Here is a 13,319-nt window from a genome sequence, read left to right on the forward strand (position 1 = left end):
AGAATTTCTGCCATAGACGGTCCGGGGGGACTCGTTTGTATGGGAGGATCAGTTTTTGTACAAATGTAGGCCACAATTTAGTCTAACACACTTGTTAAAAGCAGTACAATATTGTATACCATGCAGAGGAGAGTACGACAGGCGCGGTGCAGCTCTAGCAATTAGGCTTTGATTCAGCAGTAATTATCCGCCCACGCCCTGCCCATGCAGTATGTTTTTGTTGAGCATAATCAGAGGCTTTAGCTGCACCACGCCTGTCGGACCTCCTCTGATTGTATACTGTCATGCAGTGAATATACTAATCATACACATACGACACACTATATATATGCCTTGTGTACACAGTTTTATAGACGTCTCACCGTACATAATTATAGTGCCTAATTTTATAATTTGGTGGATTGACCTCGAACAGCGAAAATGGAATCACCGTTTCCCCTCAATTTGGTTTATATGGAGGGTTATGGCGGAAATAAATTTTGGTAAGGATTGCCAAACAAAAAAGCCGCCAAATATACTTCAGTTGTATCTTTCGCAAATAATTATAATTACCAGCTAGAATCTACATGCATGTACAATTATGCATACTAAATATTAACATACCTTTTTCCAAGCAATTTGGGCGGCAGTTTTTAGTCCAGTCCCACATGTCCAAGCTATACTCTTATACACAACACTATGCATGCACCCTACAAAACATACATAAATAGAAGAATGAAAATTGAACTCTGACAGGTATATATACTGCATAGCGTGCATAATGTTATCCAACCATAATAGAAAACGCATAATTATAGATCTACATGTACATCTATAATTATAAAATGGGCGGAGGTTATTATCCAAGTATATTATGAGCTGAAAGCTTCGAAAACTTAAAAACTTGCTAGACTACCCTAGCAAGTGTTGGTCTAGCCTTGTTCCCACGCCCATGCACTCGATCCTTATTGGTCGAAAGACTTTTCTCGAGAGGTATGTATAGGAGGCTATAATTTTATAGTGTTAATTGGTCCTGTTGCCATTTTGAGCGGGAGGAACACATCGATCTATAGACAGCATATAGTATGTATTATTAGTTTTAATCCTTTTAATGAAACTGCATGACCGTATATGATACGGTTCCAATGCAAAGTGGTGACTAGATGAACCGAACCACACATGCATGCATTTTGTGCTAATATTGGTGATAACAACCCACTTTCTTTGTCCTTTATTGAGTGGGGGAGCTAGGCTCATGACCATGCAGTGACAGTGAACTCCAAGATGTAGACTCTCATTGTACCTTCCAGAGTGAGCATGCCAGTGGTAAAGGAGTGATAAACACAAATGTATGTCATGCATGCACCTCATGTTTTCCTCAATGACATTATCTATAGATCTATAATTTTATCTATGTCATACCAGGAGTACATGAATATTCATGTACTCCTGGTCATACTCATAAACACTATGGTTCAATGCAGCAGTGTGGGCTACCACAAGGATACCGATGACCCGCTCCTCTTTAGAACAGCTTTGACTCTTTATTGATCCATGCACCTCCTAATGAGCCCGAAAATACTTCCCAACCATGCCCGCACCTTTCCTCTAGTTTACTGTTCATTGTGTCTAAGCCTCAATCCTCACAACAGAAAAATGGGGGGTTGGGGCACAACATAAACTTTTACCAACCTATTATATATTTTACACATCACCCTCTTCAAATTCATCACTCATTTATCACTATTCTTATACAATCATGGTATTATACGCAAGCAGTTTTGAACAAAATCGAGTGCATACATCAGCCGTGTGTGGATATTCCTTCCAGCTCTTTATGCATAAAAATACTCACACCTAACCTGTTACGAAAATGTTGACATATATACACACGTGTTATAAAATAAAATCACAATAAAATTAATGTACAAAAAGACACGATGTATATTCAGTTGGTTTATCGTGTCATCTATTGTTAATGGACGGCATTATACTTGGACTCGTTGCTCGCCTGCATAAATATACGATTAGGGCTGTGAAGATTATGTATGAGGAGCATTAGAAGCTTTTATAGTCTGAAATGAAAACACCGCGGTTGTTGTTAAAATTGAGAAAAAGATTAGCACTATAATTATATAGGCTAAGAATAACAATGAAAGTACCGTGGGTGCTGATGCCTCGCCTCGGTGGATGTGTCAAAGCTACATGACATAAAGCTACCAGCTATTGCATACACACATGCATGATATTATGAGCATTTTTGCATCAGGCTAATCACAGGGTAACTCATGCAAAGAGTGGGAAATGATCGATCATGCCTAAAAAGGATGGTAAAAGTACAAAGTCTAAAATTAATGGCTACTGCATGCATCAGTACAGGAGCCTTGCAGCACTCTTGCAGCTACTAATATTATAGCTAGCGTTCTATAGTGCAGAGCTAACTACTAAGTAGAGTAGCACTCCATGGACAAGTTTTTCTATGCACTTTTCTGAAAAAGCTGCAATAGCATTCCAAGTAAGCAAAACTATAGGCATAACTCAAGAACCAAGCATTATTTTTTAAATCCACCAATTCAAATCCAAGAAAACATTACTAGAAACTCTTACTTGGCAGTTCATTGATCCTGTAGCGGTCTAAACAGACACATGCACACATGCACAAACACACTACCGTACACACTACCGTATACTTTGCTTGCGCATGCGCACCGAGGCATAATAATCTATATACGCACACAGGTGTAATATAGAGACAGCGATCAGTACGTACCGTATTATTATACAAAAACATGTTATGATACATTTATGACTCACGTCACCTCTTCCTCATCTTCCTCTTCAATGACCTGGTAGTCATCTATTATCGGATCGTTTACGTTGAGGTACTTTTTCCGACGGTAGTATGAGCGTTTACCCAACACGTAGAGTACAAGAATATCAGAGATCACTGCCGCCTGTGCGTGTGTGTATGGGGGTGTGGTGGGTACAAGTCATCATGCTTTCATAACATGTATAACTCAAACACATCAATTTTATTCTACTGAATGTATAAGTTGACACCACAAAACTACATTGAATATGGTACGTGTATATATATGCATGTACGTATTCTATAATAATGGTAGAAATGTCGCATATTTACAAGGTGGAACATCTATACTATATAGGGGACATCAAAATCTCTGTAAATAAATCTTTACGAATACATGCAACCATTAACTTTGCACCCGCTTGAGTGTTTTGTCCGCAACAACTGAGAACAGCCTTTATACAAATAATAGCTCACAGAGTTCTTGGCTGTATATACACTCGTTATCAAAATAGTTTACTCGGGCACTATCGGCTACAGTCATGAGATGTGTAAACGATGTCCATGGTACTTACAATACTGAGTAGAGCCAGCATGGAACCCAGCTTTAAAGCCAGATTCACTGGATCAAACTTTCCACCCTACATGGTAAAAAGACAAGCAGTATAATATTTTTCATGTAATACAGCAGTATACTGAGCATTCATGATTACAGTAATGGTATCAGGGACGCGCCCACGGTCCTTGCTACTAAACACCTCTAGACAAAAATAACCACCACTTAGGCCTATTTTACTAAACACCTCTGGGGCCTATTTTACTCAGAGAAATAGAAACGTCAAATGTGTGTGTTAAATTGAGACTGAGGATTTCGAAAATAGCCACCACTTCGAAAATTTTGGGCACATCACTGGTTTTTGTTTTTGCACTGGTTTTTGCTTTGCATACTACTCAGGCACACAAGTAGGGGAATTTGAGCCAGAGGGGGATATCCCCCTTTCCCCTGTATGACACCCTGATAGGTATGGTCATTTGAACCTCAAAATAAAATCCATAACTCCTCAAAAATAAAGTGCCATACGGCAGTCGAACTGCAACTGTTGAGCAGTTGGAATACACAGACCGATAGAAATTAAGGCGTACACACAAACAGCACTCCTGCGCGGCTACGCCCCAAGGCTTTCTGAAATAGATAATATAACACGTGAAGAACTGACCACTCCAGACACTTCTATCTTGAAGAGAACGCCGTATGCCTTGTACATCTTCCTAAACTCCAATCCATCCCTGTTGTAGTACTTAGTGAACCTGAGGGAATGATTACAATCAGGTTTCTAAACCGGCTGAGTGCAATAATTATTATTGCACGAAAACAAAACAATCACATTAGTATACATAAAACTGTATTATGCATTACTAAATAGTGAAGCTGAAAGCCAATTTAACATCAAACATTATGAAACGAGCAAAATTGCTATGATAAACAAAAATGCCAAACAATTACTGAGTGTGTGCAAATGGGCAATGGCATACACGCAACTAAACTACACAGGTGCTTAACATTACAGCCAAGCATTACAGCATGCTACGTCTGAAATGAGTCCACATTTCCACCCTCATTACTTTAAGCTCTCTATACAATTGCATGCACGCAATTAGTTAAACTAAAATTGAAAGTTTTGATACATTAAACAGACACAATAATTATAGTACATACATCCCTCTACATAAGCAATTAACCTTGCATTATCTATCAGCTTCTTAACAAATACAAGTACAAAGCAGAGTTCTAAAGATAAACTACCATAATTATGGCTACGATAAATAGACTACCATTAGAAACTACAAGACTGCTACGCCCTCAGGCTGTACCAAGGTCTGGAAAAACTCTCTCTAGATCAAAATTACTGCTGAAAAGTGTGTGCACATGGTCTCCAGCTGTGACTCTAATATTTGCTTGGACTTTTCTGATTGGTGCCATGTACGAAGGAGCTGACAATGCTAAACATGCTTTCATCGAAGGACTGGGTGACAATACTACTAAGAGCCCCGTAGACTTATTGATTGTAGTACACGGCCTGCTTGCTATAGCCAACATGTTCTACCCCCTGGGTGGTCTGCTAGCAGACGTATGGTGTGGACGATATCGAATGGTTGTCTCCAGCCTTTTTTTTCTTTGGTTGTGTCTGGCCCTTATGACTGTACTGGCAATAGTGCATGTATCAACCATTGGAACCACTACAAAAATCGTTGAAGTAGTTCTCCTTGCTCTGTCATTTGTGACGTTTATACCAGCTCTTGCAGGATACATTTCGAACATAGTTCAACTCGGGTTCGACCAGCTTCATGACGAGCCTAGTCAGTCACTGGGAATGTTTGTGCACTGGCTCACTTGGGCAGAGAATTTGGGAATCACTGTAGTTCACATCTTCAATACAGTGGTGCAATGCACAGAGGGAGACAAGAGCATAGGACAAACAATGCGTGTAGCCTTTTATTTTTCTCCGACGGCCTTCCTAATAATTCTTTCAGTGTTACTAGTGATTACTTCATTCACCCGCCGCTACTTTTACAGAGAATATATTCACAAGAACCCATACAAACTGATTATCAATATTCTGAACTTTGCTCGAAAGAACAAAAATCCAGTACGTGCACCGAGTGCATTTGTGTACACTTATCACAGAAAGCCATCGAGAATTGATTATGCCAAAGAGGTCTATGGTGGTCCATTCACTAACTCCGATGTAGATGATGTTAAAACATTTCTACGTGTCCTACTTGTACTATTTGCCCTAGGGCCTATTTACATAATATACGCTTCAACTTCAAACACACTATTCCCTCTCTTTGAACTTCACACTAGCAATGAAACCGCAGTTAATAACTCCACCTGCACAGCAAGATGGATTCTCTTGGAAAGTGGATGCCTTTCGAAAGTCATCACACTCATTTTACTGCCCGTGTACATCAGAGTAGTATATTCTGTGATGCGAAACAGGGTACCCAAGATTATCACCCGAATAGGCATATCGGCCGTTTTCTATATACTATCTGTGGCTAGTATGCTAGTGATTGATCTGATAGGACACGTCACAAGGTATATTAATGGAGAACAGAATACAGTCTGCTTGTTTTTTCAAAAGAGAGATGACATTGACTCTTTGCACATGAGCTGGTGGGTACAAATAATACCAAATCTTTTACTGGACATTGCCCCTACAATTTTGCAAGCCACAACTCTTGAATTCATATCAGCTCAGGGACCACACACAATGAAAGGTGTACTTGTCGGCCTACTATATGCAATCAGAGGGTTCTACCAACTTATAAGTGCTGCCTTCATATATCCATTTAGCCTTCATTTATGGAGAAAAAATGAGGGTCCCATTTTTAGTTGCGAACTTGGCTACTTCCTGGTGACAATAGGATTATCTCTAGTGGGTGTGGTTAGTTTTATAATCAGTGCCTGCAGGTACAAGTATAGAGTACGTGGGGAGGAAGGGTTTTCCCAGAGTGACGTGGAGGAGGTATTTGAGCGACGAATCAGGCAAGAGCAAGAGTACCTGAGGGGATTCAGTCAACAGGAGCTATCAGCTTACCAGGAGGAGGAGATGACTACCAATGATTACTAAAGGCGGCCTCGGATCGAATTATAGACTTTCATACTATTACTACGTAACAGGTACATGTAGAGAGTTGTCTAATATTAGAAAACCTGAATCCCTACTTTTGACATAATTATACGAACTTGGCATGCACTGTATAATATTATATTACCATAATTATAAGTGCCAACTTCCAAATCGAGACAAAACATGGAAGGGCATTAGCGAATTTTCAGGAATTTAAGCACATTTTGACCATTGCACTCTGATTTTCAGTGGCAAAGACAACAATTTACCCGGTCTTGTTTGTTTATACTCTTGTGGGATGCTCAGCTCTCACTATAGCTTGCGCATGCTCATAACAATAATAAAAGCACCGCTGGTGCTGATGCCTCAGTGGAAGTTTCAAAGCTAATGCTAAGCTACTAGCTATTATAATTATCATGATGAACACTTTTTTGCATAAAGTTTGCTACATGGAATCATAGTAGATCTAATAAACAGAGAAACTCAAGGAGTGGGAAATGATCAACTATGATTGTTGTTAAAAACGATCGATGCCAAAAGTCCAAGTCTAGGTGCATCAGGAGAAGAGCCTTGCAGCTCTCTTCTCACTCTAGCAGCTACCAATAGCTAGCGTTCTAGTGCAGAGTTAAATACTAAGTAGAGTAGCAACACTCTATGGGCAAATTTTTCTACGCACTCTTCTGAAAAGGCTGCAATGGCATTCCAAGTAGGCATAACTCGAGAACAAAGCATTATTTTGCAAATCCACGAATTAAAATCCAAGAAAACATGACTAGAAGCCTATAGAAACTCTTACTTACACTTCATTGATCCTTGAGCAGCTGTAGCAGTCTACACAGACACACAGCTAGTGCAGGGATTTATTGAGCATTACATTGCCTGCTGATTTAGCAAAGTTAAGGGAATTACATCAGACTATACTCCTCTGATACAACAAGCATCCAGGGTATGTAACAATTAGGCAAGGAGTAACAGCTATATAATGCAACTTGTCACATATCACATTTAAAATCGGTTTCTCACACACAAAAATATGGATACCCTTATCTGCTAACACTTATGTTATAAATATTATGGAAACTATCACTCCTCGCCAACATTATTAATTTGTTCACTGTAATTACTATCACAATGACAACTGTTCGATTGAATGCAGAAAGACAGGGCATCTATATGCACGTAACGTACATGTAGATGAAACGTGTATCCATGCATGCACTTACAATTAGTCTGTTGGTATACATGCATGTTACTTGTATAGTGTGAGCAGTGAAAAACGTCAAAATTGCCTTTTGTGCACCTGCACACTAGAAATACCACGAGTTGTAGAGTGTGTGCATGGTGTGCATGCATGCATACGTGATTGTACACACTGTACCTAAAGTTAAATCCAGGTGAAATTTTTACGTCAGGATCGTCCAACCTGCACAACGAAATACGACACGCGAATACTAATTGCACAATAACTACAATCATATATGTATACGAACCGCATAGCGGGTTATTTTTGTATGGTGGACATTTTATTTGTATTGTAGAGCATCTTGTATTGTAGAGCATCATACGAATTTACAAAAAAATATATTCTACCGCAATACGTTCATCAACGTCACTATTCTGAGCTGTAAGAATAATTAGAATACATACGAAAATCAACCGGCCGCTATACAGTATGTATTTAAGCATTTTCGTGCAAACGTATACGTACCTTTTTGCCGAGTATTTCGGATGACAGTTTTGTAGCCCCATATCCAAGTTACAGTTCCAGGTTATCTCTAGTCCCACCACACCACCCTACAAAAACAAAAACAAGAGGATATTGCACATAATAAACCATCATCCTATATGGAACACTCCGTCCAAAAGGAGTACACAACTGACAGTATTACTCATTGATACGTACTTGCACAAGCTGTATGTGTGGTAAGGATCATAACATTATATTAATAATTATTTATGAAAACAGACCTCGGTTTCAATATGAGCAGAACTACATGTAGAGGTTTGAACACTTTACACTTACTAGGGTAGCGAGAGTTTTGAAGTCAGTTTTATTGCCATCTTTATCGGGAGGAATCATATCCACAATCTGCTCGAGTGAGAAGATAGGACAGTAGAGACCGTTCAATGAGGAGTCGTTGTGCACACAATTTTTGATGAACGTTTCATTCACATTATCCAAGATGTTGCGTCTGTACACAAGAGGATTATACATTGTATATACGTAGGGTTTACCTCATTTGCAAACCCTTCCTTAATGAAAAAAACAACTAATAATACACAAGTACATGTACATGACTGTATAGACTACATACATTTTAGCCTAGAAGGTAAAACATGTGTGCGTTATATGAAATTAAGGCTAAGGGTTAAGCTGGAACACTGTATGACTCGTTAACGCATCAGCCATTTATGGAATAGATCGAATGCCATGTACTGCCAACTTTTCTACAATCAACTTTTCTACAATCAATCCTCTAAACACACATACACACACTACCATGCTGTAAGTTAGCAACGATTGAGCCTTCTGCATTGATAAATGAGGTAGCTAGCTGTTTGGATTAGTAACAGAGGGTCAACTGAACCAGTAGCTAATAATGTGCTGACATTAATTTTGTACTACTCACTTTCTGTCTCCTGTGTTGAATGTGGGGAACTCGACTGAGTTCTTGACTAAGACTGTGAACTCACGGATGTCTATCTTAGGTCCACTCTTCCTGAGTGAGTAAACACATACGTACATATAATAATGTACAGTGCGGTATAGAACAAAATAGCAGCCGGTAACCAGCCAATTTCCGTGCAATTAACACAAATGACCTAGCATATGGTCAGCCTGTGCGTACGCTAAATCGTTTTGGGTGTGGCTTAATCTATCCAAGCATCTGCAGAACAGTTTGCACAAACACGTGTTAGATAAGAAGATAGATTTTTGTGCAGTAGAAAAACTTATCGGTTATGTATCAGTAAAAGGACATACAGTTAAATCTAGCCTTCAGTCAAAGAAAATGAAAGTGTGTTACAAACCTTCCAATATTGGGAGACACCATGCAGACAGAGTTACACATGCCTCGATTATGACTCATAACAGGAGGGAACTAGAAAGAAGATAGTCACAAAGCTTCTGTGTGGTTAAGTACAGGACAAGTACTTCTAGAGGACGAAACTTTAGTGAGAAGTGGAAGACTCTAGCCTCACATTCGTAGGCCAGTCCCTAACACTAAACAAATCCTCACCTAGCGTTATAATAGAAGAAAGTCAGGTTGGGAACGAGGTTATATATGCATATGCCTGCACAAGAGTTTACTTCCACCGATATTGTGGCAACAAGGCAGGCCCACTTACATGTAAGGTTACGGTGTACTAATTGCTCATGAATAATTCATAAGATATTTATCATACAGTAGAACCTCGATTATCCGGCCCTCCATTATCCGGAACCTCGATTATCTGGCTTGGCAGTTTTCTTTTTATCAGATTAAATAATTCTGAAAATGGGCGTGTCCCTAAAATGCGCATGCGCGTCGCAGCTGTTACCATGGAGACATGCCTGCTTATCTTCTGCGCATGCGCAGACAACCAGTGGCACTGCTGTTTATCAATAAAGTGGGTGGATCAAGGCGTGGTTTATTTATTCAATTATCCGGCATATTCACTTATCCGGCCTGCTTCTGGAACCAAGGTGTCCGGATAATCGAGGTTCTACTGTAGTGCTAAGTACTGTACATGTAAGCTACATGTACAACTACATGTACAACTGATCGCCGTCCTCGAAGTTTAATAATACAGTGAAACCTCCTTAACGACCACCTCTGAACTGCCATGAAACGGTCAAGAACTCAGGTTCGGATTGAAACTACAACGAGCAGCTTTCTTTCTAGTCCCAATCAGCTTTATTGACTTTCCGAGCTAAATAGCCATGTGCTAAATCAGCAGAATTTATTGCTGAGATAGCAGCGTCATAAAAGCTAGCGCTAGATCGTCCTCTTCAAAGCTTGCACTAAAGAAGCAGTTAGCAATTCATCGTTCACTTATAGCAGGAATTGGCTCGTAATTCAACTACCACTGTAGCATTATAACATTGTAAGACTACCTCTGTTATATATACAGGCTCCAGTGTACTTACGTAATACTCTTATTTTCACTCTCAGTAGGACACCAAGCTGTTATCTCACACAGCTGCTCCCCACTATAAGAGTCAAACACACATCGTCCCGTCACGGGTCCATTACCGCCCTTTAACACCTTCCCCTTGTACTCAGCACAGTCCGAGTCATTCTTACACGGTGCGTCAGTGACTGAGGGGGACTGTGTGTGTGTGTGTGTGTGTGTGTGCAGTAGGGAGATCACATGACTGTATGTGTAGGTGTTGGTTAATCATAAGACAAGATTGCGTGTGACACTACCATCTTCTAAGCACGATGGAATTAGAGTCAGAATTTCTTAAATAAGAAGCACTTACCTCAGGGCATTGACCCCATGTCTGGTTGCAAGTGATCCAGGTGTTGGTCATCACGAAGAAGCTGTTTGGTTGCTATATAGGAGCAAACCACAGGTTGAAGAAACGGTGTATGTAACATAGTGATTCTTCCAGAGTTACATGTACGTACAATGTGCAATTGGACAAGCTGAACAACTACATTGGAACAGCCTCGCTGATTTCTTGCGCAAAAACTTAAAAGACATTGTAGTAAGTATATCAATCAAACACATGACCTCATGTCACTACCCTTCCACCTGCAATATACTAATTTTCTTTGATGGACAAATAAAGACAAAACAAACTATTATAGTGGCTTCTTACAACCTTTTGAGAAAGGTCATGCTACATGTGACATGTACCGACGCGTTAGTTCCATTGGCTGCTGAATTTATAAATATTCTGAGGAGATGAAGGTGGGTGATACACGGTTAGCTATTATTTTGGCAGGTGAAGCATTAAAATTGCTAATTATTTTGAGAAACGCAAAAAACATACATAGCAATTAATGAATAACATTACAATTATATAAGACTACATTCCTTCACCAATTTTGTAAAAGAACTTTGTACTGAAATTTGGAGTTTAATCGTAATGAATCCTCCTACCACAATTGAATTACAGTCAGTGCAAATAGTACACTGAACGAGAACTTATGCCCTTTAATCTTACACTTACATTGCAAATACAACAACAGTGTCACTGAAGGAAAACATACAATTGCTTTGAGAAACCCGGCAAACATTTTTACATGTACAGTGTAGACACATTGTGGGAGCAGTGAGCCTCAAATGGTTGGTTGCCTATACATGGTCAAGCAGCTAATTGTTTACACTTACTACCTGTAGTATATTGTATAGTGAGAAATTTTCATGGGTGAAAATTTTTCCTATTTGGCTCCAGAGCCCTCAGCAGAAATGTTTGTGGGTTCTAATATATATATTATAATTATATAATAATATTCGCGTTTCAATGCAAGGAAACTACACCCACCAATAGCTTTGCATGTAAAATACTGGTGCATGAGAGTTTATCCTAGCTTTAATTTTCGTGTCTTCTGTCTGCCCTCGAAAAACGCGAAATTTTGCACCTCATAAAAATTTCCCGCTGTAAGGTACATACTCATACAGAAACACAAGTGAATAGATTGTTGCTACAACAATTATGTTATACTGAAGATCTACCAAGGCTCACAAAGCAGGCAATTTATACAAACTTCATTTCTTTGGCTTATAGCACTGTTGAACTGTTGAATTACTTGCACAGTCAACACACAGATACGTAGATGTGATCTACAACTACTAGTAAGCTCACTCAACTCACTCAAGCCAAGGACAAGGATAATTAAGCCACTGGGTATAAATTCGGTCCATGTGGCATAGGAAGTCATAAAAAACCCAACATGACATCAGGGCTGCATTCAGGATTTTGGTAAGGCATGCACCTTTGGTGTATGCCAAACTAAGGGGGTCCAAGGGCATGCTCCCTTGGAAAATTTTGGATATTTGGAGGCTTAGATCACTTCTGGTGTAATTTCAGCTCATTATGTAGCTATCAATAGTGACATTACATGATTGTTGTAAATTATAGTGTTAAGTGCGCAGAATAGCTGATACTGACTACCTACCTCAGCTTCTATACTATTGTCAATATATCAAAATCAAAATTTGTTAAATCCCAGGGGGGGTGAAATACCCCCTTTCCCCCCCCCCCCTCTCTCAATGCAGCCCTGAGTTGTGCATCCTATTATATAATACATAGACTTGTATCTTTGAATACACGACTTGAAAAATCCCTGCCCCTGAGTAGTGATTTTTTATACAAATCTCTACCCTTTCCCTTTGTGATGCCATTATCTGTTATACATGCCCACAGACAACTTACCTCAGGGGGAATGATGAGGTCCCCCACGTCCCAGGGTGCTGTAGACAAGCCCTCCCCGTCAATGCAGTGCTGAGTGTAATCCTCAGTACCATTGTACACTGAGGCACCCTTGACCTTGGTAGTGACCACACTAGACACAGGTCCTGTTTTTTGATAACCTTTCTGAAGCACTATGCCATACCTGCGGTGAGAAGGTAAGAGAGACAGTTCAAGATAGGGGAAATTTACATGTGCCATGAAACTGCGACATGCAGACCATGTACCAATAATTATAGCAGCCACTCCCACTTTCCCATGACATGGCTTACACAATCACATAGGCCAGAATTCCTAGCTGGACCAGCCTATTTAGAATTCCCACTTTCTTGTTCTTGATGTGCACAATCTTTGGTGTATCATACTCAACAGCAGTGGCCAGTACCGACCCCATTGCAGAAGCTAGAACACTCTTACACCTTGCAGCCATTTTCCAGCTTTAGAAATCACATTTATGACGTCATCTGATCATCTTATTGACTACACCCATATC

General features: G+C 39.7%; 2 protein-coding genes across 3 annotated transcripts; one reads left to right on the forward strand and one right to left on the reverse strand.

Moving 5' to 3' along the window:
* Nucleotides 1-1,827: 1,827 nt before the first annotated feature.
* Nucleotides 1,828-13,301, reverse strand: LOC135340054 (P2X purinoceptor 4-like). 2 transcript variants are annotated; one of them, XM_064536344.1, is made up of 12 exons: nucleotides 13,099-13,301; nucleotides 12,791-12,971; nucleotides 10,889-10,960; nucleotides 10,553-10,734; nucleotides 9,054-9,143; nucleotides 8,447-8,615; nucleotides 8,132-8,217; nucleotides 7,802-7,846; nucleotides 4,006-4,096; nucleotides 3,364-3,429; nucleotides 2,799-2,933; nucleotides 1,828-1,990 (listed from the first exon to the last, which is right to left on the reverse strand). In XM_064536344.1, exons 1-12 carry the CDS (start codon nucleotides 13,254-13,256, stop codon nucleotides 1,955-1,957), a joined length of 1,311 nt encoding a protein of 436 aa, XP_064392414.1. In that variant the 5' UTR covers nucleotides 13,257-13,301; the 3' UTR covers nucleotides 1,828-1,954. The 2 variants fall into 2 exon arrangements, with proteins under 2 accessions (XP_064392414.1, XP_064392413.1); XM_064536343.1 differs by having other exon boundaries at nucleotides 2,794-2,933.
* LOC135340051 (uncharacterized) lies at nucleotides 4,505-6,609 on the forward strand. Its single transcript, XM_064536341.1, has one exon. It carries the CDS (start codon nucleotides 4,600-4,602, stop codon nucleotides 6,421-6,423), a length of 1,824 nt encoding a protein of 607 aa, XP_064392411.1. The 5' UTR covers nucleotides 4,505-4,599; the 3' UTR covers nucleotides 6,424-6,609.
* Nucleotides 13,302-13,319: the final 18 nt, after the last annotated feature.

Source organism: Halichondria panicea, chromosome 8, assembly GCF_963675165.1.
Source record: "Halichondria panicea chromosome 8, odHalPani1.1, whole genome shotgun sequence".
NCBI classification, from domain to species: Eukaryota; Metazoa; Porifera; class Demospongiae; order Suberitida; family Halichondriidae; genus Halichondria; species Halichondria panicea.